At 46.7% G+C, this 26,026-nt stretch overlaps 1 protein-coding gene across 1 annotated transcript in view; it reads left to right on the top strand.

Annotated features, from left to right (window-relative positions):
• The window catches only part of LOC138467192 (osteocalcin 2-like), a 267,263-nt gene that overhangs the window by 27,890 nt on the left and 213,347 nt on the right, over window positions 1-26,026 (top strand). Inside the window, exons 3-4 of the mRNA XM_069607247.1 lie at window positions 17,892-17,918; window positions 18,464-18,490. Coding sequence (XP_069463348.1) covers window positions 17,892-17,918; window positions 18,464-18,490 — 54 coding nt within the window. The remainder of the gene's footprint in view (window positions 1-17,891; window positions 17,919-18,463; window positions 18,491-26,026) is intronic.

A 26,026-nucleotide genomic window follows, 5' to 3' on the forward strand; every position in this document is an offset into this window, starting at 1 on the left:
TAGTAATGTTCCCTTCGTAAATACGGTAGTAATAGTTGTATGAATTCAAACTTGGCCACCAATCCATCAGAGCCTGGAGCCTTGCTTGTGGGCAACTCATCAAAAACAGTGGAAAGTTCTTGGGCAGTAAATGGGACTTTGAGGAGCATCTGGTCTTCCAAAATCTAAGTTGGTAAAGGAATACATTCCAGAAAGAAGGACATTCTTTCAGAGGTAAAGATGTCATAGTTCACAAAAAGGGAGGTATGGGATTTAGAAAAACTGGCTTTTTTATACCTTGGACGAAATGAAAATCCACCCACTACCATTTGAACAAAATGTATAAAGTCTCTACAACCTTCACCTCTAATGAGTTTGTCAAGGGTGCCCGCTCATGCCCTACCTTGTCTACGACCCTGAATGCCAGTATGGTCGAGGACAGTATAGTGCTGAAATCGCCATTCCAAATAACGAATGTGTATTCTGGTGCATTACAGGCCTGGGAAATATCAGTGTAAACTGAGGGATTGCGGACATGTTGGCTTTATGTGTAAACTAGAAGCAAGCAACATCCCAAAACAATATCTTTTAAAACCCCATACCTACCCAAAGAGACGATAAAGTATGAGAGGCATTGAAACCGAAGGAAATTATGAACCATTGTGAAAACCCTGCAGGACTGTGAGGCGTCATTGGTGTTATGTCTCCCTCTGCCACAATGTTTTGCAAAGCCAGGGCAGGTGGTGGACAATGAATGAATGGCTTTCCTGTAACAACAGAACCTTGACAGCATAGCCATCAGTAGAGGATGCAAGCTTCCTGAGCTTGGCTGGGTTTTTGGATCCCTGACATTCCATCTTAAAAATTACACAGCACTAGACCCTAGGTTAGACCTCATTCAACAGGAAGAAGCCATAATAGTGGAGGAATGTAACAAAGGTCAGTAGAAATTGAATAACGAAAGGACACAATGGTTGTCAAACCATTTTGTAAAAAAGACCCAAATAACTCCCACCTTTACCCTCACTGTAAACGAGAGGCCCAGAGTGTAAACACACATCCCTACAAATAGGCATAACCCACAGGGCACATGTGCCTCAGAGGTCCAGGGAAACCTACAATGATGCACTGTCTATTACAGCATAGGTTTTAGACAGATTGGAACCATCTAATCAGCAAAGCATATGAAGCAAAACTGAGGAGAAGCAACGCAGCCACTTCACCAGCAGTGCTAGGTGAGGAGGGGGATTGGGGGGGTGATGAGGAAGGAGAAAAGTGGACCATGCCAAGGCCCTGAAGTGGGATATTCTTTTCAATAGATGAAATCTGCTTTACGTGGTAATATGAAGAAAGGAAAGTAGAGTCTATGCTGGATGTTTTCACGTGCAGTGTTATCCGCACAAGAAGACACGCCCACACTGTCTTAGTATCATGTATATCTAATCTTTATTTCTGTTCCTCCTCCTTTCCCCTTTACGTCACTTCCCTTCTTCCTTCCAGGGGTGTTGCTAGGTCTGGAAGATATCTGGGGCTACGCTAATGTCGGGACCGTCGGGACTCAGGGCTAGCTAGCCTTTTGGTTGCAGCCCCTGGGCTTCTATCCAGGGCTACAACCAAAAGACCTGGGGCTACAGGCCCCTCACGTCCCCCCTAACACCTCTTCTGCTTCCTTCCCATGGTCCTCCCACATAACGAGAATGACAGATGTATAATTTCTAGACATGACAATTCTCCCCCTCAATTAAACACTAACAAGTTAATTTCCTTGATCCACCACATTGGTCGCTTCACCATTCTTCGAGGTTGTGCTTCTTTTGGTGCCTGTTGACTCTCAAGTTCATCTCCTCCGCTCATCCTCTGATCGTCATGTGATTCATCTTCGTCTCCTGTGTATCCGGATTCTTCCTGTTCTTCTGACTGTGACCATTCTTGCTCTGCACATTCTCCTCTGCTCCTTGACTCAGCTCGCCTGGAACATGGTGCATTCCTTGTAACTCTGTTGTCGGCGTGTTCTGCTGAGAGCATTGAACCCTTCTTCTTTGTAACAGTCAATGGATTTGGGTCACATGGTGGTGTGCCTTTGTGCGATGTTGGTTGCTGTACTAGTACACTGTCCCCTTCTTGGAGGTCTGACATTTGTGCTTTGCCTCTGTTGTCTGTATATGCCTTCATTTGCTCTTTTGCTTCAGCTAGGGTGACAAGATTTTCAAGATACAAAAACGGCACCTGCCATAAACCTAAAAGTGGGACTATGCCTGCCACCCCAAATCCCCCCCTGCCTCCCATGTTACACCCCCCTTCATGATCCCATGTTTAATAATTTACACTTACAGCACTGCTCCTGGATTTAAATGTCACGATCCCTCATCATGTGGTCCCCAAGGCACTCCCCCATCCCCCGTCTCGCCCTTCCCTCTCTTCCCCCCTTCTCCGGGACTCACGTGGACTCTCACACGCCTTGCGAGCGCACCCGCGCCTGGTCCGTAACAGGACGGCTGTCAGGTTACGGCAGTTCCTTCATTGACAATTACCTTGGCGCCTAGGATCGCGAAGGGCTAGCCCTGAGCTTCCGCGTCGCGGGACTGTAAGGTCACGTGATGCTCTTGCCCGATCACGTGACCCAGCCGCGCATCACGTGACCAGAAGCGCGAGTACTTAAACTCGGAAACCCGGGTACTCGTTGCTTCACAGCTGTGCTCTGCATTCTGTTTGGCGTTACGAACATTGGATCACCTTTGGATCACTCACGGAATCGACCTGGCTTGCTCTACTGGACTCTTCTTGGATTTGCCCCTTTGGATTTGTTTGCACAGTGATACACGGCTCTCGACCACGGACTGTTATTGGACTACCTCCTGGATCACCCTCTTGCACCTTGGTTCTTTGGACTTCTTGCCTCATAGCTCCACAGCTCCTGCTAACAGGCGAACAACTGAGGACTACTCCTCTTGGGGTACTTCCGTCCATGTGGGTCCCGGACCTCTCCACTAGGTTCACTACCTCTTCCTTGACCCTGATTGGTAAGACCTTTTCGTTTTTCCTAAACACTGTGGTTACTGTTTCTTGCTTGGTACTTAATCCGCATTTTCTTGCAGCAGTGTGGGGTCCCAGAGGTTCGCGGTCCCGGACTTGAACATCTTCGCCTGTGGCCTCAACGGCTGCACAGAGAGTGGCTTTAAGTTCTCTCTGTGCGGCATTTGGGGACAGAGGCCTCTTCTGCCTACACGACACTCAAGTCTCAACATTAAACAGTTCAGCTTTAGTTATGACTAAGAAGTTAAAAACCAATAGCTTTTGCTCTAATGTGGTTTATAACTCTCAAAATGAATAGAAAAGTGAAACTTTGCTGTGGTCACCCTCACATTCCACAAAACCGGGATGAGGTTTTTAAATTTTAAAAAACTCTCGGGACAGGGGCCAGAGGGCCCAATTCTGGGACACGTCTGGTCATCCTAGCTTCAGCATTGTGCAGTTGGGTTTCTCATTGCTCCTGCATTTCTTTCCTTTTCCCTGTGTCATGCGGGAGCCTCATGCGCACTTGGCAACCAAACATTAGTTCCGCCGGACAATGGCGTCACTAGAGTTGGTGTCACCCCCTCTTGACTTCCTCCATGGCCGGAACGCTAGAGAAATAAAGGTACAAGCCAGGAGTTTAGAGGAACCAGGCAACTAAGCCACGAAGAAAGGCAAATAGATCAAAACCAATTGAACTATAGTCATCCAAGAGGGAAGGCACATCAGAGGAGGAAAACGCTCTGATGCTGGTGTCTCTATTTGAGAAAGCCATGGGTTCAATCCGGGAGTGTTCTATAACTAAAACACGATATTCGGGGAGTGCGTGCTCCGGAAGGATGAGTTCCCACTCACATAAGTTTGATAGAGTCATACAAGAAAGAAAGAGGAGGCTGCAAGGAGAATTACGCTTAATACCATAAAGCTGAAGTCTCCTCTGCTGCTCACAGTGAGGAGACTAAAGCCGCTAAAAATAGGTGCCAAAAGTGGCTGAAGTGCCACAAATACTCTAAGGAATGTCATCTATGGCGGGCATCAGTACTGTCCTCTCTATCAAATGACACACGCCAAAGAGTACACTGTGGGAGTACTTCATGCCGTGCCAGAGCACGATTGGATATGGCACATCCGGCAAGTGCTGGGTGGAGCGCCTCTAGTTGAGGAGAGGTGGAAAGTACTGGTAGCCAACTGGTTATATGGCCTGGGCCCCAATGATATCTTGGGATTGATCGGGACTAGCAAGGCCTCGAGAGCGCCCGGCCCTCACAGGATATGTAGCTCCATCATAAAATCTTAACCCGGCCTGTGGTCCATGGCACTACACCGCCTGTTTAAATGTATTGAGATGCTACAGATGATTCCCAGCTCGTGGCGTGACAGTACTATGGTGCCCATACTTAAAAAGGGTAGACAGGGAGACCCCAACAATTATCGTCTGCTCGCAATGTTGGACGTACCGGCAAAGGTTTTTGCTCGGGTACTGTGGAAAGATCTCAAAGCCTGGGCGAATGAAGCCACCATTATACCCCTAAATCAGACGGGCTTCCAAACAAACTCCAATACGAACATCAACATCCTTGCATTGGCTACGATAATTCAGCACGCAGAAACCAGGAAACGCCCTATCTATGCAGAGTTTATTGATTTTAGCGCTGCGTTTGACAAGTTGGACCGCATTAGGCTGTGGTGCAAACTGGAAAGAAACTCCATTCCGCTGGGGCTATTAAAAATGCTCACCCTATTATATTCCCAAACTAGGGTTAAAATCAGATTGGTCAACCAGAGCGGCACTACCGCATGGATACCCATGTCCAAGTGCCTCAAACAGGGATCCAGGCTGGCCCCTTGTGATTTAACTTATACCTGGCCGACCTGAGTGAGGCCTTGGGAAATTCTTCCGCCATCCCTCCCAAGTTAGGATCAGTACCGATCCAGTGGTTGGGGAATGCGGAAAAATATGAAGTCTATACTAGCTCGGCATCACCATGAACAAGCCATGGTAAACCTACACACAAAAAACCTGCCAAATTATTTGTGAAGTATATGTCCTCCAGATGGGAAACACCCACATATGTTGAGCAATTTGTGGGCAACTATTTAACATAGGACTACTTGCAATTAAAATTTAATACAGCTAAATCTGGGGAAATTCAAGGTGCCTGGCATCGGCCCTCCGGAACGAATAGGGACTGTCGCCTATGTGAGATAAGTGAACTCGAAGCGGTTAGACACCTGCTATTTGAATGTAGCTCTTTGATTGACCTAAGGGTGGGCCTGATCCGTGCTGCTGAGATAACTGATGATATATCTAAAAACACACTGTGGAGTGAATTAGACCAATCAGAAGTTTCAATAGCCGGCCAAGCAGCCCCCAATTTGCTAATTTACCCCACACTCTATTTCTTGAGACTTTATCAAAGGCCATCCAGAGGTTGATAGAGCCCAAATAAGTACACCCCTTTGGCTTTCCCCAAGCCGACTCTTGCAATGCCCTAACCACCAAGCCATTCAGATCCGTAGTGTCCCTTACGGAAGCCAGTCTGAAAATGGCTTTGTCTCTGAGTCAACCTAGCCGACTCTTCCAAATGGCCCAATAGAGCAGAAGCAAATATCTTACAGTCTGCATCTATTAAGGAAATGGGGTGATAGTTCTTAGGGTCTAATCTGGATCCTTTCTTAAAAATTGTCATGGTGTTAATGGTGCTCCATGAGAGAGGGAAAAGCCCTGAGTCAAAAATACTCCCAAATAACAACAATAGGATCTTATACCAGCTAGCTGGGTCCGATTTCAGTATGTTATTAGTAAGCCTATTGTGCACTGGAGCTCTGGAATTTTTGCTATTTTTTATCAGGGTCTCAATATCTTCAAACTTTAACCCCGGATTCCATCCATGGAGAGGTTAGAATATGATTACCAACTACTGGATCCTCGTACATCCCAGTTAGGGAACCACCATGAATACATGTAAAAATGTATTACTATATGTACTGTTAAAAAACGCAGGTGTACGTAATAACCGGTATTGTACAAAATTACCTACTCCCAAAAGTTCAACCCCCAAAAGTCTGACCTCCAATTTTCTGCATATATATATATATATATGTGGGGGGGGGGATAAAGTGAATAAAAAATGTAAAGGGCCTCCCCCCACATATATATTTGCGGAAAATTGAAAGAAAAAAAAACAGACTTTTGGGAGTCGAAATTTTCGGTTCGGTAAAATCACATAGATCCTAATAACTGATAATATGATAACATTGGGGCTCATTATGGGTCCGGTGGTAACCCTACCAGTGCTACCGTCGGGTTGCTGCTGGACCTGTAAAAAAATTACTGATGCCTGACTTCCCAGTGCCACCAGGCTATTCCAAGTCTTGCGGCTGGGAAGTCAGGCGCCGGTAATTTAGTTAATCCCCATTCCCAGGTGCTTCCGTGACGGGTCTGCCTACCGTGGCCACTGTGCCGGGCAGGGTCAGATCTGTCGGGCACAGCGGTTCTGGCAGGTAGACCTGTAATATGCCGGTCCAGAAACAATGCTGCCGGTAAATTGGGCCTCATTACGAGATTCACAGTAAAAACCAAACCTTACTGGCGTGGAGGCAATACCGCATCCTGGTAGCTCTGACGCTGCTAACAGCGGCCGATTACAATGCGTGCACGCGCGTAGCGGCATGCTGGTAATGTCTGTACCGGCATGCCGTTGATGACCCTAAAACCCCCGTTAGCAACATCATGCAAATCGCTGACACCTCCTCCGCCTTTGCCTACCCCTAAATAACGGGCACCGGCAATAACGGGCACCGGCAAAAACACAATCCATTGCAATCCTCCAGACACAGGTCCTGGATCCACAAACCACCACTTACATCTCCAGCACAATGCCTAAGGCCATCAAGAAAGGTGCCTCCTGTTACGCTCACCTGGTTCCCACGGGGACGTCGATCTGGACCGGCCTGGTGCCACGTAGAGCCGAGATGACTGACTGGACACCCCCACTTACTTCGTTTGTCGGCTCGTATGAATATCTTTCTGCAAAGGAGAAAGGGAATTAACCTCCCGTAATTCGAGCGTTAACCCACCTTCCACTCCCATTGTCTGCCCACTGACCACTCCCGATGTTCCCTCTTGTTCTCACCTGATGGTTTAGAAAGGTGGGCTCTCCATCCTGCATCGAGCGCAGGGGCGCGTAGATGACCAGTTACTTCACTGGCGTGGAGGAATTGGTGAGTTCCAGTATTGACTCTAGGATCCAATAGTTTGTAAGAGTTCAAATGTCTGATCTTCACTCTTTCCGATTCCTTGTAGGTTGCCAACTTAACCACCACGAAGAGTCCAAAGGGCAGTTGGTGAGAGTCAGGTAAGTCTATAGTGGTTTTCCCCTTAGGGGCCGGGGTACGGCGATGATGCGGAGTTAACTGCGCCGACCCGATATGAGGTGAGTTCCCACTGCGGTAAATCGGGTAAGTCTTTGGGGGGTAGCTTGTAATGTCCAGTGGTTTCCCCTTAGGGGCCGGGGTGCGGTGGTGATGCAGAGTTAACTGCGCCGACCCGAGATGAGGTGAGTACCCCCCGTGGTAATCCGGTAAGTCTTTGGGGGTAGCTTGTATTGCCCTTTTGCATTCCCGTGCTCACCTGGCTTTTCTTGTCCCCTTAGATATCGGAGAGCGGTTTGGAAATGCAGAGTCTGCGATGGAGTGAGGAAAAGCTGCACTGGATGGTGAGTACAGCGCGGCGCTGAGAGGTGCGTGACGATGCGCGTGCGATGACTCCTTCTTCAAGATCGACGGCACGATGGATCAAGAATTCAGGTAAGGTTTCAAGTTTGAACCTCTTCTCCTTCTTTCTTTTCGTTTCCAGGTGGTCCAGGACTGAAGCGGGCGTGGCTGAAGACTGGAAGATGCTGGAGGCACGGTGAGCGTTACGCTGCTGAATGCAGAATAACGGGAAGCACGTGTGGCTGTCCGGGCGTGGTTTAAATAGCCTAGGAAGAAGTTCCAGTTAAGTATTCTTCCACAGCCCCCACCCGAGAAAAAAGTAGTCCCTTAGGTAAATAGCCCCTCCTGAGCCCCATTTGGCTTGTGGCTTCGTGCAGCATGGTCTGCACCAGGGGAGTATGCAGCATGGTCTGCATTAGGTAAGTTTTCTGAAATGAGCCTGGCGCCCATGGCGCCAGGACTGACTTTATCCTTATGAGCCTGGCGCCATAGGCGCCAGGACTGCACCCAAACAGCCCCTAACTGGGGTTTTTGGGCATGCTCCAAATGGCATGATGCCTGCTTCCAGGGTTGCTGGGCCTGGTCTGGCTTCCCGGGGGCAGGCATCATGACACCTTCCGTCAGCGTAAGGTGTGATTTTCGGAAGATGAATTGAATATGTTGGCAGACACTCTGGCCCAGAATGGTGATGTGGTCTTCACAGCAGACCTCAGGCGACCTGCTCAGATAAAAAAAAGGAGATATGGGAGGAAGTGGCCAGAAAGGTCAGTGCAGTCGGCACGACCCCCCGCACCATCAAAGACGTGAAAAAGAGGTGGGATGACCTACACCTCCGTGTGCTGAACATCCTATCGGCCAATGGGAGCAAGGGTCTGGCAACAGGCGGCGGGGCCAACTCCCTCATCAAGTTCACCAGATGGGAGGAAACATGTGCCAGTATGATCGGCATCGAGGCCACTGAGGGAGTCAGAGACATGGAGCGTGGAGTACCATCATCGGCAGATGAAGGTGAGTGTCCACACAAACCACTGGAATCCAAAGCATGATGACGAGCCACAAATGTGACAGTGACATAAGCCAATGCATGGGCCATCACACACACATGGACACATCCCAGTCTAGAACTATCCCCAGCACTGTCACATCAACATGCATGCAGCATGGCAATGCCATACCTGAGACACACCCCACAAACAGCCAAACGGCATGTGTCACACTGCACGCTGTTCACAACACAAAGGCATGTCACACAGCATACACCACCTTACACATGTGAGAACCTGACGTATGCCTGAATAACCCCCCCATGTAGCAAGCAACCTGCATGTCACAACTCCAATTTAGCAAATCATCACATGCGTACAACTGCACTAATACCAATGTATGCATGATGCATGTCCAACCATCACTGATGCCGTGCAGCAATGGTGAGGATACAGTGATACAGGCCAGGACACCATCCAAAAAGGCCAGGGCCAGGGATGATGGCACCAGGCCATCCACATCAAAGGCCACTGGCAAGCAACAACTGCCATCCAAGCCAATACCAACACAAGATGCCAAGGCACAGGGGTGGCAAAGAACTGCTGCAAAACCAACAGAAGGAAAACAGGTGGAATCCACTGATCCTGAGGCAGTGGCAGACGGGACCCTGTCAGCTGCAAACCGCTCCATAGGGGAGGCAGCTGCCACATCGCCCCAGAGTGGAGACGAAGGACAGTGCCAGGCTGAGGAATGTCTACCTGAGGACGACAACCTGTCCATGGATGTGGTACGTACACCGAGCCCCGAGCAAACCTCCCAGCACATCCCACTGAGCACCCCAGATAGCAGCCCACTGGACCAGTCAGGAGGAGAGGCAATCCAAGAGGCCTGGAGCCCCCCAGAGGACACACCTGTATTGGGCCCCTCTGCAGATGTCCCATCCACTTCAACAGGCATCCGGGACAGAGAGTGGCGCATGGCCCAAATGGAGGGGGGCAGCAGGAGCTCACAGGGCTCGTCAAGCAGTATGTATCCGATGGTGCCTTGACAAGGCAGGAGACACGAGAAAACACTGCGGCCATGACAGGGGCCATGGAGTCAAGTACCAGGCGGATTTGCAAGGAACTGTCAGCAGTGACGCAGGTCCTGGCCAGGATTGCCCAGGCCTTGGAGGCTCAGCGTCCTGCCCCAACAGTTCAACACAAACAAGCCCCCTGCGTAGGTCTTCATGACCCACGTGGCGCTCTGACATGCAGCCCCCGGAGCCCCCGGAGGCCGACAGAGGCTGCCAGTAGCAGGGGCAGCCTGCATGTGCGGACCTATATTGACACATAGTGCATAGAATGACTATGATTGCACACCATGTGTGGGGGAGTTGTGGGGGGTGGGGGTAGGGGGTGTGTGGGGAGTTGTGGGGAGGGGGAAGGAGGTGTGAGGGGGGGTGTGAGCGGGAGTTGTGGGGGCAGGGGGCAGGGTAGAAGGGGTGTGTGGGGAAGGGGGAGGGGGTGTGTGGGGAGTTGTGGGGTGTGTGTGTGAGGTGGAGGGCCAATGCACTTTGTATATATCACCTGTTTAATACACCCGTTGTGTACACAAAACCACATGACTGGACATCGCTTATTGTGTATGGGTGTTTTATTGGTTTACAGTGCACAGTGTTCATGTACCCCCACACCCAGTGGCCAGAGTCCCACATCCATGGCACTCTCTGCATCCATGTGTGTTGGAAATATTGGCCTATCACAGACTGGCGCACAGCATGTCCCTCATGTGCATCGCCACCTGGCTGATGTGCAACCCCTAATTCTTCATCTTCATCCTCACCTGGTGGTTGCGGGTCAATGTCAGGCGGCAGAGGCACGTTCTGTTGGATGCACATGTTGTGCAGCATGGCACATACCATGATTATCTTGGCCACCTTCTCATGCCCTACATGAGTGCCCCACCTGACCTGCTGAGGCAGCGAAACTGTGCCTCCAACAGGCCAAAGGTCTGCTCGATCACCACACGGGTACGGGTATGGGTCCGATTGTAGTCCTCTTTGTGCCTGTTCTGCGGTTTCCGAACAGGGGTGAGGAGCCACTGCTTCAAAGGATAGCCAGGATCACCTGCATGGGAGCAAAATGAAGTATGTGTGAGTCAATTTCTACCATGCCACCTGTACTTATCACTCTCATGCCTGCAGATATATATATATATATATTTTATTTATTTGAACTTTACTCAGTAACAACTACGTTTTGTCAAAGACCTTCCCTATCTACAGAAGCAGTTCAGAAAGGGATGTTCGAACACCTCCTCTACTAGCTGGCCAGGTCATCTAACTCGCCGGTGGGCTAGTTCCTTGTAGGATCACAGTGTGATTTTTATTTAAGCTGCTTCTTGATCTAGTACAGATCGACCATCGGGCCGTAGCTGGTTGATCTGGTCAAACACTAGTTCTATCAGTTTGGCCAAGGCTTGAGTCCATCTGGTGTTCTCACCAGAAATTAATCTATTCCATAACTCATCTCTTTGGAATATCCACAGGTTTTCGGCCAGCGAAGGGAGGTATGTGTTTCTGTTTTCATTCGTGTTCGGACATTCTATCACAAGGTGCTTCAAAGTCTCGATGGATAATTCCTTTTTACATAATCGACATCGCTTCTCGGCACCAGCTCCTCTGATTGTTATGATTTCTCTGGTTGGCATCAGGTTTAACCTTGCTCTCATGATCGAATTTCTCAGCTTCTTATTTGGAAACTTGGCACAGTATTTCAGTGGTTTTTTCACCTTATTGAATGTTGGAGGTAAGTGTTTTAAAAGTTTGTTCCCTACTGCTTTCTCTATTGTCAGAATCCAGTCTAAGGGCCTCATTACACGGATGGCAGAGAACCATGGCGCTATTAGCGCCATGGTTCATGCCGGTAAAATACCGGCACCGCCTTGGCGAAAAGGGGAATTACTGCCCCGTTCCAAGGTTGGCGGGGCGGTAATTCCCCCTTCCACCATTGCCCTTCCCCATTCCCATTTTTGCCCCATAGGGCTCAATGGGAATGGGGAAGGCGCTAATTACGGTACCGCAAATTGCGGTACCATAATTAGCTCCCTGGGTCCCTTTGCGGGTTGGTTTTTAACGCCTGCAAAAAGCAGGCGTTAAATCCCCCAACCCGCAAAGGGACCTCGTAGTAAGGCGGTAAGAATTTACAGGTACCAGTATTTTACCGGTACCGGTAAATCCTTACCGCCATCCGTGTAATGAGGCCCTAAGTCTTCAGTTTTTCTTTTAATTCGATCAGGATTTTCTTTCAGGTCTTTTTCGCTGCATTTCGATTTTTGCCAGGTCATCCTTTCTGGCTTTGACCCAGTTTTTAAGGGCCTCGCATTTGCCTGTTTCAGTTTCCTCACGTATGATGTTGAAGATGGGGAGGGTGTCTGACATGATAATTCTTTTGTACAGGCGCATGGCACTTTGATCTACCATTGACGCTAAGGACACCAACCCCAACTCTCTCCTGATAGCCGGCATGGCAGTAGATTTCGGTAGGCCTAGTACCGTTTTCCAAACATGGCCCTCAAGTTTGCTCCAGGTGTTACGCGGGAAGTATAGAGAGGCCTCCACGCCATAGGTCAGTGCCGGGACAACTTTGGCTTTATAGAATGTTATTGCCGGTACCAGAGAGAATTTTCCGAACTTCCGATCGACTGCTCTTATTTGGGCAGTCAGGCATTTCGCTTTTTCCCATAGTTGGTTTTGGAGACTCTTTTCTGATCTGGAGCTAACCATTTGCATCCCCAAGTATTTGAAGCTGTTAACTATTTCAATTTTGGTGTTTTCGAGGAACAGTTCTATTTTGTTCGTTGTTTTACTGGGGACTTTTTCAAAGATCATGATTTTTGTCTTCGATTTATTCAGTTCGAGATGATTTTCAACAATATAGGACTCCAGATTGCGTAGTTTTCTTTGAAGGCCCACTTTCGTTTGATCGATCAAGATGACATCCTCTGCAAACAGTAGGCGTGGAATCTCCATTATCCCTATTTTTGGCGGAAAAGAGCGACTTTTGGATTCTGAGAGTTGGTAGTCACCAAGAAATGCTGTAAACAGAGCTGGCGCTGGGGGGCAGCCCTGCTTAACTCCTCGGTTCACACTTATCTCCTCTGACAAGGCACCCTGGTGATTTAGCTTGACTCTGATTTTTGTATGCGTGTGGAGAGCTATTATGGGGTCCAATATTTCCAATGGACACTTCCACCCTTGTAGCTTTGACCACAGACTGGGTCGGTCTATCTTATCAAACGCCTTTAAGAGGTCCACGAAGGCCAAATACACCTTTGGCGCGCCCTCTTTGACTTTTGCTTTCAAGATGTTCAGTACCACTAGATTGATGGAGGTGGATCCGTGTTTTTGGTAGCCCGTTTGGAGATGGTCTTTGGACTGACTGTCTTTTGCCTATACACGAAAATGCTCCAGCAGGCGAGTTTGCGTATAAGTTGCCCAATATGTCTAGCAGAGCAATCGGTCTGTAGCTCGCTGGTTCGTGTCTCGGGCCCTTTTTATAAATAGGGACTATCACCGCTTGCAGCCAGGTTTCAGGCACCATATTCGTTCTGCCGCATTCGGAGAATATCTTACTGCTCAATTCCGCCCATTTACCTGGACACATTTTTAAGTCCATGTTTGTTAGTCCGTCAGGACCCGGGGCTCTTGATGTTTTCAATTTCCGTATGGATGCTTCGATGTCTTCAGCATTAGAGAGATCAACCCATGGTGTGACCGACATCTGCTTTGTCCATTGGGTGTCCAGATATTTGTTGTTCACAAGCACATGTCCCTAGATGTCTGCACACATGTTTATTTGCCAAAATGTGTGCTGTTCCATGGTCTACAGGTGTGGGCTGCGTCGTCCAGATGATGCAGGGTGTCTACTTCCATGCTGATGCTCATGTACTGTGGATGCCTACCGCTGTATTTGCAATCATATAGGTGATGTGGAGTGATTCGTATTTATTTTTACTAGCAGCACTGGCACAAGTTACATCATGATTTGTCATTCATGGGTTATTATTCCCATGGTGACATGCAGCGCTACTGTGGTGGTGGGCCAGTGACAATCAGTGTATTCCCTTGGTGGGATTGATTTGTGCGCAGTCATGGATGCATGCCCTGTTTTGTGCTTTGCTGCGGTCATGTACATTGTGCATACTCACAGCATGTTGCTGCATTGTGTTACAGAGGGTACGGTCTGATGATGTGCAGTGGACCTGTCGAGTGATGTGTGCTGGTTGCAAGTCTGGCATATTGGCATTGGTGTGCAGCATCCGTCATTTCTATGACGTTTAGGTGTCATGTTTAGGTTGGGATGTTTTGGGGCACAGTGTTTTGCAGTATGGGCATTGTCCAGTCACCACCCCAATCTCACCCAGGTGGTGTGTGCATCCCTCCCCCATTACACAGCCATGTGCCTGTCATGCAACTTACCAAGTAGCCAGGCACGTCGTCCTGCATGTCGCTCCATGTAGCGTGGTATCGTGGAGTTCCGCAGGACCATTGAATCATGAGTTGATCCGGATATCGGGCACAACAATGTGTGATGAACTTGCTGGAGTCACATACCATCTGCACATTGATGGAGAGGAATAGCTCACGATTGCGGTACGCCACCTCCATGGCATGTGGGACCACCAATTCCACATGGGTGCAGCCGAGGGCACCGATACAATTTGGCATGCCTGCCAGTGCATGGAAGCCAATTTTAGTGTCAAAGATCTCCTGGGCAGTCCGTGGTAGGGATATGTAGCTGCTTGCGTGCTTCAGGAGGGCATCCAGTACTTGGTTCAGCATGCATGAAAAAAAAAGTTGTGATATGCCATGCAACTGCCCCACTGTGTGCTGGTAGGTGCATGTGGCCAGGAAGTGGAGCACAGACACTACGTTCAGTAGAGGGGGGATGGCGGTGCGGATTTCAATCAGGCTGACAATGTCATTGTGTATCATGTCCACAATGGTGGTGATGGTGTCCCGGTCCAGGCAGTACAGGGTGTGGATCTGCACAGGAGTTAGGTTGAAAGGACTGGCTCTGATGCGAGGGATTGGTGGCTGCCTGCGTGGTATCACTGGCTGCACTGGTGGGACTTACTGGGCCTGTCTCACCCTCCTTCTCCTCCTGCGTCTCCTCTGTAGTGCCTGTTGTAGTTGTTGTTCATGGAGTAGCAATGCAAGCATGTCCTCCAGCCCCAATATCGCAACTGCAAGTGGGATCATTTTGGTGTGGGAAGGAGTGTGGTGTGTGGGTGTGCTCCTTTTGTGCTGGGCCAGACTCCATAGCCTCCACATGTGCTGATTGTGTGCACCTGTGTCAGTTGGGAACACAGCACATTGCTATTAGCGGGTGATCTGCAAAGCCTGTAATGCTGTCATTGCAGTATCCCTAATTACCGCCTTCGAGATGCTGGTAGGTGCATGTCCATGTGACTTGTGATGTTCTCCTGTTAGCAGCATCCCGGTATTGCCGGCCCGAAGGGGAGCGTGCCCGCGCACATGCCGGTATGGAGGAGCACAATCTCAGCGGTGGCGCTGATACCGGGATTTCTACTCGTAATGGTCCGGAGCGGTAAGCGTTGCCGGTATTCCCTTGCCTGCATCGTTTTTCCATTACCTTGAATCTCGTAATGAGGCCCATTGTCTTTTTCCTTTCTAACGTTGCTACAAATGTAACTGCGAACAAACACAAAAGTGAAAGTATCCTTTGAAGTGTATTATCAAGTATTTCAAAGGGTTCTAGTGTAAACGTCTAAAGTATTTAAAGTGATTCTAGTGCATATATAATAAATATATAGTTTTATATAAATTATAAGTGTAAGAGTTTCTTTGATGTGTATGTCTAGCTAAGGTTCAGTGTACTTACCTAGAGCTCACATCTTCTTCTTAAGGTAAGGCTGACTGTTCTGCCACTCTACCAAGGTCCTGAGTTAATACGGACTGATACTAAAAGTTGGAGATCTACAAACCACTGGGATAGCTTACTAAGGTCTTACTACTAGTAGGACGTTAGGAAAACACCCCTAACAAAAAGATCTTTTTTTTATGGGCAATGTCAGAATCTCCCAGGGCACCCTCAGTTGTCCTCCTATCCCTAAGCGTGTCGATAACACAGTTCTTAATTCCACAAAATGTGACTGGAGAACTAGAATGGTCATTTTGATCAGTGGCATTTTGGCTGTCATTGATAATGGCAGTTTTACCCATTTTTCAATTTTGTTTTCTAAATTTTATTTTCTAGTAAGTACAGCACTTTCATATAGTTACTCTGCAACAGGATCTCTGGCTCCGTACTTACCCATATCCACAAGTATCGTGCATCCCTAGAGCACCCTTTGAATCCCCATAGTGTCCACACACAGCCACCTTTCACCATAAGCGTTAACAGCTCTGATTACATCCAGTTAATTTTTAGACCAGAGATATCACCAAAACACATTCACTGATTCAATAATTCAGGCTATATTAACCGCCGGTTTATTGGTGTATATCAATACATTGTCTGCAAACATAAAAACCCAAATTTCCTGAGTCTGTTCCAGCATGCTTCTGTCACTGTGCCACTATCTCAAATAGCATGATGGTGGTGAACAAAAGGGTAGCAAGAGGACAGCCCTGTCTTGACGCACGTTCATTATAAGCATATCTGAAGCCCCCACCGTTAATCTGCACTCTTGCTCTGGGTTGTGTATAAGGAAGCTTGAGCATTGACCCATACGGTCCACTCAGTTATGCACAGTTAAGAATAACAATCCTGATTATCTGATGGTGGACCATTTTGCTTTAAAGCATTACAGTGATCCAGTGGCTCTGAGCTGCGTTGCAATGGACCACTTAACCTAAATACTCTGCCCTCTTCACTATTTCTACCCTGCAGTAAAAACACATAGGTCCAAGGCTTCCATAAGAAATGATTGCATCATTATATTGACACTATATAGCTAATTTGTGGAAACCCATTGATCAAGAGAAGAGGCTGCAGAGCAGATGCAGTACTGCATATCTTGCTCTTTAAACATGGAAGGAGAAGGAAGTTCATGGACCCAAAATAGGAGCGCAAGGGCTCCCTCTGCATTAAATACCCACATGGATCATAACACTGACTTACTCCATGAGGAGGCCTCACCTAGTGCCTATTGCCATGGCAACTATACACAAGTGTGTCTTGCCTGACTTCCAAGTGAGCAGTCTCTCACAACGTCAGGCTGAAGGCATCTGACACATTCAACCTAAAATTCCACACCTGGGAGGAGACACTAACAGGGATGAAACTATGGAGAACAGTCCCCCACATTCCATGATACTTTGCAATTAGTGCAATTCCTACGAGGCTCACCACCTCACAGAGCCCGGGGTAAATGAGCGCTGCCAAAATTACTCCTCTTCCAGCCGGAGATTACAGCACAAAGTAAATCATGAAGCCACTGCCAAATCCCTTAACCTTAATCCTCAAGCCGGTCGCCATTCTGCAGAGTCAGACAACACAGGAGTTGATGGGGGAAGTGGTCCTGCCTTTAAGATCCAGGGAAGGGATTCATTCCATTCATTATTTTGGGAATGGTTGATAGGCTGGCTGGTTGCCTGTCTCATGTTTGCAGATGCACCTGAGATTAAAATGACTGTGAAAGGAAGTGGACTCTGTGTTATAGTTCTGAATGATCACACCTGGACCCTCATGTCTGCCTAAGAACTCTGCTAAAAATGATTTTGGACTAAGAGTGCAAACAACATTTACCGAAAAATTCTAACAAAACAGGGTACAGTAGAATAAAAAATACCAGATGTTAGAAATCATGAAAGTGTTGATTCTGTAAATGATGATTAGACTCTTCTTTGAAATTCAAAAAGCCCTGATCCAATTGGTAAAGTTACTCTTGTTGAACTGCTCCATATTCTGGTTTGAGCATGTCTTACTGTGGGTGGACAGCAGAATAGGGCTGTTCTTTATGTGTTGCAGTTGATCGTAATGAGCTACTAGTGTTTGTACCTTGGGAAAGCACAGCAAGGGCATAGTAACAACATGTTAGCATGTGTGTATAGGAATATTATGTACATATTTATTGCCTGTTTGTCACAGTATTCAGCATGTGATGATAATAATTGTAACGCGAATAAAGCAAAATCTCTCTTTGTAGACAATGCTCCTAAATAAGTAATTTGTCATGTTTTTGTCACACAGCGAGATTGAGGCAACAACATCCGCAAGGTACAGGAAATCATGTTTCATCTTCATCATTTGTAAATACAGCTTTCATCAATCATTTGCAAATTATTAAAATAAATGTTTCATGTCTCAACATAAGACGTTTTTACAAATGGGTTACTAAACAATCCCTAGAGTAATTTTGTTTGAGATTCTATATGTTTGTCCTTTCTCTCTTCCTCTCCTCTGCTGATGTCCCGACTGCTCCACGCACTGTTCACCTGGCTACCCTCTGAACTTGGGGCCAGACTCCTGCATGTCCAGTTACCTTTTGCACTGCCACCTGGCTCCCCAGCACTTGTTGCCTGTATCTGCAATCCTAAAGTCCCCCCGCTCTGCACTTAAAAGCCACCCACTTGCTGCACTTGAGTTGCCTGCACTTCTCCCCACGTCCTCCTCGACACTTCTCCCCTTCCTCTTCCCTACTAAGATTGTTGTTTCCCCCTCCTCGTCTTGTCGCGCCTAAATACACTTGTGTACAGGCGTATTATAAATGCCATATCATATCATGTTAATGCATGCGCACATATTCTTGTATTGTTACACAGGCTTGTGGCTTCACAAACTGAAAGCAGGTACTGTGAAATTTTTTTTTCCTCTACATTATTTTGTGAAATCACTTTTAAGAGTGTTGTAAAGTGACTTCCAGGCTTTCTTGGTTACATCTGAGGTTTGTTACAGGAAGCTCAAATTACATTTACATAAAGATAAATACTAGAGAGTATGGACTATAATCAGCACGGGCCCCATCACCCAGGCAGGGGAGCTCTAACTGCCTGCCTCAGTATGGAACCCTCAGATCAACAATCCATCATTTACACAGCAACACTCCATTTGACATCACAGACTCACAGCATGACAGCAGGACACAGGAGATCACTACATAGCACATCTCCTTCCTTTACCAGACACACACACACATGAGGTCACAACACAACACACCTCCTTCCTTTACCAGACACACACACACATGAGGTCACAACACAACACATCTCCTTCCTTTACCAGACCTACACACACATACACAAAACAGTCACAACATGGCACTTTGATGGACCTGCCTCAAAACAACACTTCAACACTTGAATCCCATCCTCGTCACCATTATTATGAAGCAGCTCCCAGCCTTCTTAGGTTAATTTGCCAGGTTTATTAACAGCTTCACAGGTATCTTTACAGGCAGTCATTTAAGTTGCATTTAAGTTACAAGTAGGACATTGACACTGGCAGCCCATCACCCAGGCAGGGGGTTCACCAACTGACCAGGGCTGGAACCTTCACTCACACATTCCAACATTCAGACATCAACACTCCACATGACATTACAACATTCCTGCTTACCCAGGCAAGACATACACAACTCATCTCCCCCCCTTTACGTTAACTCACTACACACACCAAGCACTACACAACACACCTCCCCTCCTTACACTTATCCACAACATGCAAAACACCACGGGACACACTTCGACTCATTATACTTCTTTATACCATGCATGACTAGCACAGTCACACCCTGACTGACTGGGGGCGCTACCACCCAGCAATAATAGCTATAGACCATGCATGACCATCATCACAGTCACACTCCGACTGACTGGGGGCGCTACCACCCAGTAATAATAGCTGTTATCCCTGCATGACTATTAACAACAGTCACACCCTCACTGAAATGGCGGCGCTACCACCGTACACAAGCATACGTAGTTTTACCCTGCATGACCGCCATCACAGTCACACCCCGACAGAAACCGGTGGGAATACCACCATTAACCCATGTATACTGTTAACCCATGTATGCCCCTACCACAGACGTACCCATACCATACTTAAAACCATGCTGAGATTACAACCCATCTACAGAATATGATAGGTCAAACATGTCAGCTAGGCGCACTCACCATCAGCCAAGACATACTCCTAACATATCGGCCAGGCACACTCACCATCAGCCAATCCATGCTCCTAACATGTATGTCAGCACCTTCCAAAACCAGGATTGAAGGCACTTACAACCACTCCCAACCATACCCAACCCAACCATACATCACATAACACAATATGCATTGTTCTTTACATTTGAATTTACATATTTCTTAAACACCATATATCTTTTCATGAAGCTTAAACAATATAACCTCCAAAAACATTAGATGCGACAAATCCATCCCAAAACCAAAACTAAAAGTCCATGTCACTTCTGCAGGACCTAAAAGTTGCAAATCCTCAACTAGTTATCGCTAGATTTCTCTCATGCCTAGCTCACCCAACATCAACCCACCATCATTGGTGCTCATGTTTAAAATGCTATTAGTTCATGCCAACTCCGGTGGGCGTAAGCTGAAAATCCTCAAAAGAAAGTTAGAAGCTTTCCTAATACCTAGGAGATAGAGACTTACACTATATCCACACCATACCCAAAACCATCCATGCTCCAAACTCCAGATACGCTTTGACAGTCAAAACAGACATGCACTGCTTCTACACAAACTAAGCCAGTCCTAGAATTAATAAGTTGCATCTGCAAAACTTAGAACCATGACCCAACAAGCACCCTACCCTAATGTCTCCCTTCATCACAACCAAAAGGATATTTCCGTAAGGTGCTGCCATGGCAGCACTACTGACTGTTCCTCACTTCCCATGAATGAGTCTTCGTTCCGCTCCAGCACATGAGAAGAATGTCCAACCAGCGTTTCACTGCCACCTCCGCCCACAACGCAATATAGACTGCTGAGGGCCGCTACATTTACGGAGTTCATCCTTTAATATCCCTGTGGATCGCTGTACCGAACTTTGTGACCACCAACAGTGCGCAAAGAGAAACTGCACACCAGGTCACCCAGTAGCTTAATTCAGAGCACTTCCAAACTCCGAAGTGAAACCCAAAACCAACAAAACTTCACTTCCTGGTACTATGGAAGACGTCTCTGGAGCATGCAGCATTACGCCGAGGGGTCCTTTACTCTGAAGCCCTCCCCTTACTGTCCTCACAGTGCTACGCAACACCGGCGGAATTCGAGCACACTGGAGCATCGGCGGATTCCTTTCGCAAACATTCCAACTGGTCGCCAACTCCCTTCGCAGATTCACTGACGTCACCATTTCCTTCTGGACTCAGGTCATTCGAGTGCTCCGCTCACCCAACTGTCATTCGTTACTCAGAAAATCATGACGATGCGCTGAAACACAATGCTCATCACGGTGCCCATGTTCCATGTAACGTCACCATGCACCTGAATAGACGGTATCATGTCCATCCGATACCCTCCTCTTGTGGTTAGAAAATGTCAACTGCACTGCCATACTTCTACTCCTGCTGGGAACATCCATATATACGTGAGGGTCACCACTCCTGCACTTCCGTTTTCCATGCAGGCAGCACCTTAACCAGCTCAGACAACTTTAGCCAGCTTAACCACACGAGAGTAGCCCTCTTCCCTGCTTTAATGGGCTCAGCTATTATTTGGATAGCCTTCTTTGCACTAATGTGTAGAGCATCATAACAGCTTCCTTGATTCCTTGCTTCCTACTCCAGCCCCTGGATAGCTCTCCCTTCCAGCAAATTGCCAGATTTTCCCTCCTGTTATAGGGAGCCTCTTCCTCCCTCTATGTCCCCCTGGGTGATGGGTCTTACTTGAATGTCACGGGCAGTCCTCTTCCTTCACCTTCTGCACCCCCGCAGCTTATTCTCCAACTTGATTTATTTTCTTAGATGTAGGTTCTTCTTATCTATCCCATCCTCGTCGCCAATGTTGTAAAGTGACTTCCAGGCTTTCTTGGTTACATCTTAGGTTTATTACAGGAAGCTCAAATTACATTTACATAAAGATAAATACTAGAGAGTATGGACTATAATCAGCACTGGCCCCATCACCCAGGCAGGGGAGCTCTAACTGCCTGCCTCAGTATGGAACCCTCAGATCAACAATCCATCATTTACACAGCAACACGCCATTTGACATCACAGACTCACAGCATGACAGCAGGACACAGGAGATCACTACATAACACATCTCCTTCCTTTACCAGACACACACACACATGAGGTCACAACACAACACATCTCCTTCCTTTACCAGACACACACACACATGAGGTCACAACACAACAATGAGAGTTTGCATTTCTGCTTATTAAGAATTTTCTGAAGATAAAAAAAGTATGCAAATATTAGAGACAAGAATTTTGATGCCAGACGCTCAGATCAGTTATAAAGTTCACCAAAATGTGAAGAGCATGCATAGTTGGCCACAATTTGATAATAGTGATTGAGAATGAGAAGCAACAGGCTGAAAAGTACATAAGAAAGGAAGTTTCACTAGAATTGAGATGGAATGAGTCTGGTGTTACAATTATATAGTTAAACTGATTCAAGAAAAACAAAATAAATAAATGTTTGAGAATCATTAGGATAGAACCAACTGGAAGACGATGACCATGACTTGGGAAACGAAACCCATTGATTTAACACTTAGAAGGAGGGATGTAGCATGAAACCTAAAATTAGCCAATACTCGTATTATAACAATAGTTTGAAGTGGAGAAGTGCATATTGGGAAAAGAAGTGAGCAAGATTGGAGTTTTGGGGGACTCTTCAATGAAGGGGCCGTGGGTGGAATGACCAACCTAAAGCTTACTGAATGAACATTGTTCGAAAGACCAGATGTGATAATAAGATGAAAGAGTAGTAAGGAGAATACATTGATTGCTTTGAATCACACTATGACAACACGAATGCTCGGTTTTACTTTTTATAATTTTTAATTTACAATATCAATAGGAAGTTGCATATACATAGATTGCATATGATACAGGTTATGAAAAATATTGATAAGTGTATAGCAGATAGAATTCATAAGAACAGATAAAGGTTATATTACACCTGTAAATTGATGCAGTTGTGAAATATGTGTTATGTTGTAGTCAAGTTTGGCAACATTTTGACCTTATATATCAAAACAAATATATTTTTTGAGTTGCCTCCATATTTTCATGAATGTTTGCTGAGAACTTCATTAGTACAGATGAGTTCTTCTGTTAATACTATCTCAATGTGTTCATTGATTCTTGACAAATATTTGTGACTTTCAGCATTGTGTAAGTAACTCATGGCGGCAACAGTAAAGACAGACACAAGTGATCACAGTTCAAGGGTGTTCATTAAACTGTATGTGCAGGGTGGAAAAAAAGCCTAATCTAAACCTAAATCTAAGATGAGAGCAAACTACGACCATTAAATAATAAGGCAAATAATAATAAGGCAGTCCTAGTGGCGTCTTATCAAATAAAAGGACCTATACTAAGAAAAACCTATTGCCAGTCCTTACAACTAATACCAAAAAGAGTGTGGGATAGTGTTCACAAGAAAGAAAGAAGGTTCATAAATGATAAATCAGAATGTGGTAGCCAGGGGTCTCACTTCCCCACGTTCTGAGCATTGGACAAGGCAGGACTCCTGAGCTAAGCACACTCTCAAGCTTTCTCAGTATGAGATGACAGTTCTGTTTTCGGCTATCAGGACCTTTGGTGGTGAATTCTCTTTTCTATAAAAAAGTCTCTAGCCTCTGAGGACCTGACATATTAAAAATAACAAATAAAAGGTTCCTTTCAACTTGCACGTTCGGTGATGGCTTTTAACCCCTGGATCCCCCTCTTCTGGGTTCAGACCCTTATCAAATATCAACCTCCCTACGTCTGGTTCACTCTGGCTTGTATTCAAAAAGATTTCTCAGTTGCATTCATTTGTCGATGAGGTGCTGCTTTTTGTCCCCTGGATGCCCCTCTTCCGGGCTCAGACCCTTCTCGAATAGCAGCCTCCTTCCGTCGGGTTCACTACGGCTTCTTCCCAAAATAATTTCTCCTGTGGCATTCACAAGCTTTTATGTCTTTTTAAACAGTTCACTGTGGACATCCCTCTGTCGGGTTCACTCTTGTCAACACACTGTTCATTGGCAATCAGACTTCACCCCTTTTCATCTGCATCCCTCCGTTGGGTCCACTCTTGCCATTCATACAGTTCTTTTTTCTGGCTCACCGTGCAGGATTCCTCTCTCTTAGCTTTCCACATATGAGTTGGTCAAAGACTTTCAACTGTACAGGGGATTTGGGAGACCCCTGTATGACCACTTTGACCTCTTCCTTCCTGCTCTCCCAAGGTCTTCTGGTATCTGTAGTTTCACTAAATGTGGGAATAAGCACCCACGTGGTCCCGAACCCTCTGCAGCTGGTTTTCCCTTGATAATAACACTTCTTTGAACTTTCCTCAATTTGCCATTTGCAACTTTCGTTCAACACATTTCGGTTTCTTTTCGGCTCTCTCCTCGACTCACCAGCTGTGATGAACTGTTTGGCTTTCCTTGTCTCTGGAGTCAAGGCTGGTACCACGGTAGTAAGCGCCTCTCCCTGTCATGATTATCAGTGTATGTGTGCTCCATGTACCATTGACATCTGTTGCGACACACGCTGGCTATTGTCTGCCGGCTTACAATTCCTTTCAGGGAGGCTTTGCGGGTCTGGGTCAGAAAGGTCAAGGTTGCTTCTTTCCTTGTCACCCTTTCTGTTCTCGTCGCCTTTTTCCTCCTCTGGAACTGCCGTGCTTGGATAGCTGTTTCATCGTGCCGTCTGCCTTGCTCGGAGTGGGAAAGGGCCATCAGGTGTGTGTGATTCTGGTCAATTGCCTTACTTTGCCTGACCCTTGTGTTGGGACATGTCAGGTAAACGGCTCTGGTGTTAGTCCGTTGTCTTTCGTGTTGTGCAAAAGTGTTCGTGATGGAAAAGGGGGCGTGGGGGAGTTAGAGTGTTTGAGTATCCTGCATGGTAGGATGGGAAAATGTGTTATAAGAAGGGGCATACCGCGTCTCACCCGTCAGTGTCCCGCTCCCACTCCCCGAGGACCCCTCACCCAGGTGATCCTCCCTCACTGGTCCACCCCCAGGAACTTGATCCAATAGCGATGGCCGTGGCCTGGCCACCTGGATGTTAGATCCCAGGGACTAGTCAGGGAGACACCTTCAAGTTTCTCACAATTGGCAATCATCTTTCCCATTGAAATAAATTGAGCTTCAGCTTCATATCTTCCCACAGCAACAGTTCATTGTGCCACACAGTATATTCCATGTTTCTTATATTCATATAAGTAGTTTTCATTTTCAAGCTTATCTTCAAACTCTTTTTTGACGTGGTGATTAACTAATTAGTCTAATAAAACAATGTAGTGTTAATTAATGATAATGAGGGGACTGAGGTGGTAACAGCCAACTCACTTCAGCCATGTGGAGCGAGGAACACAGCAAGGGCTTAGGGCCATTAACAGAGATGGCCACTCTGCATTGTGTTGATTAACACTATTGGTAGCACCCTTGTACTCCCTATGAGGTACTGATATATATATTTTAAGGGAATCATTGTCATGCCTAAGGCAGGCCGAATCCCTTTCTAAAAAATCAAGATGGCTGCCACTCATAGAAAAGAAAGTAAATAACTTTCCTGCGCTGATGGCAACTGTCACGGGTGGCTAGAGTGGATATTGTGGGAAAGTGGCGACATAATGGTGGATAAGTAACTAATGTTGGTATATAGTAAAAGTTGGAGAAGGGAGAAGAAATGAGGGTGGGAAGATACAGGGAAGCTGGTTGGGCTGCAGTCAAAAGAATGGCGGCATGAGGGGTTTGTGCAAGAGACTGGAAATGAATGCAAGCTTAAACTGTCGGTGCAAGCCTGGATTCCTAGCCTGCTTTGCAGGCACTACTTACCCAGGTGCTAACTGCACATATTTATGCTAGTACACATCAAGGGTAAGGAATCCCACATTTCAATAACTTCTTCACCCATAATGTTCTCAAGATGCTTGTAGATTGAAATAACTGAAAAGGTCAGTTCTTGATATCTAGAGCACCCAGTGAGTCCCAAAAATATTGCAGTCGTGTTAAATAGGGGAAAGACAGTTTCCCCTCATTTCCTTCTAATTCATCCTACAGTAATTATAAATGATTCCGGATTTCTTCTTCTTGTAGAGCTTTGGCACCACATTACTCTGTGCACATCCTTCTAGTTGTTCCTTTTTTTTAAAGCTTATTTAGGGTTTGAAGGAAACCCGTAACATGTAATAG

Source organism: Ambystoma mexicanum, chromosome 4q (genome assembly GCF_040938575.1).
Source record: "Ambystoma mexicanum isolate Mex_15411 chromosome 4q, UKY_AmexF1_1, whole genome shotgun sequence".
In the NCBI taxonomy this organism is placed as follows: Eukaryota; Metazoa; Chordata; class Amphibia; order Caudata; family Ambystomatidae; genus Ambystoma; species Ambystoma mexicanum.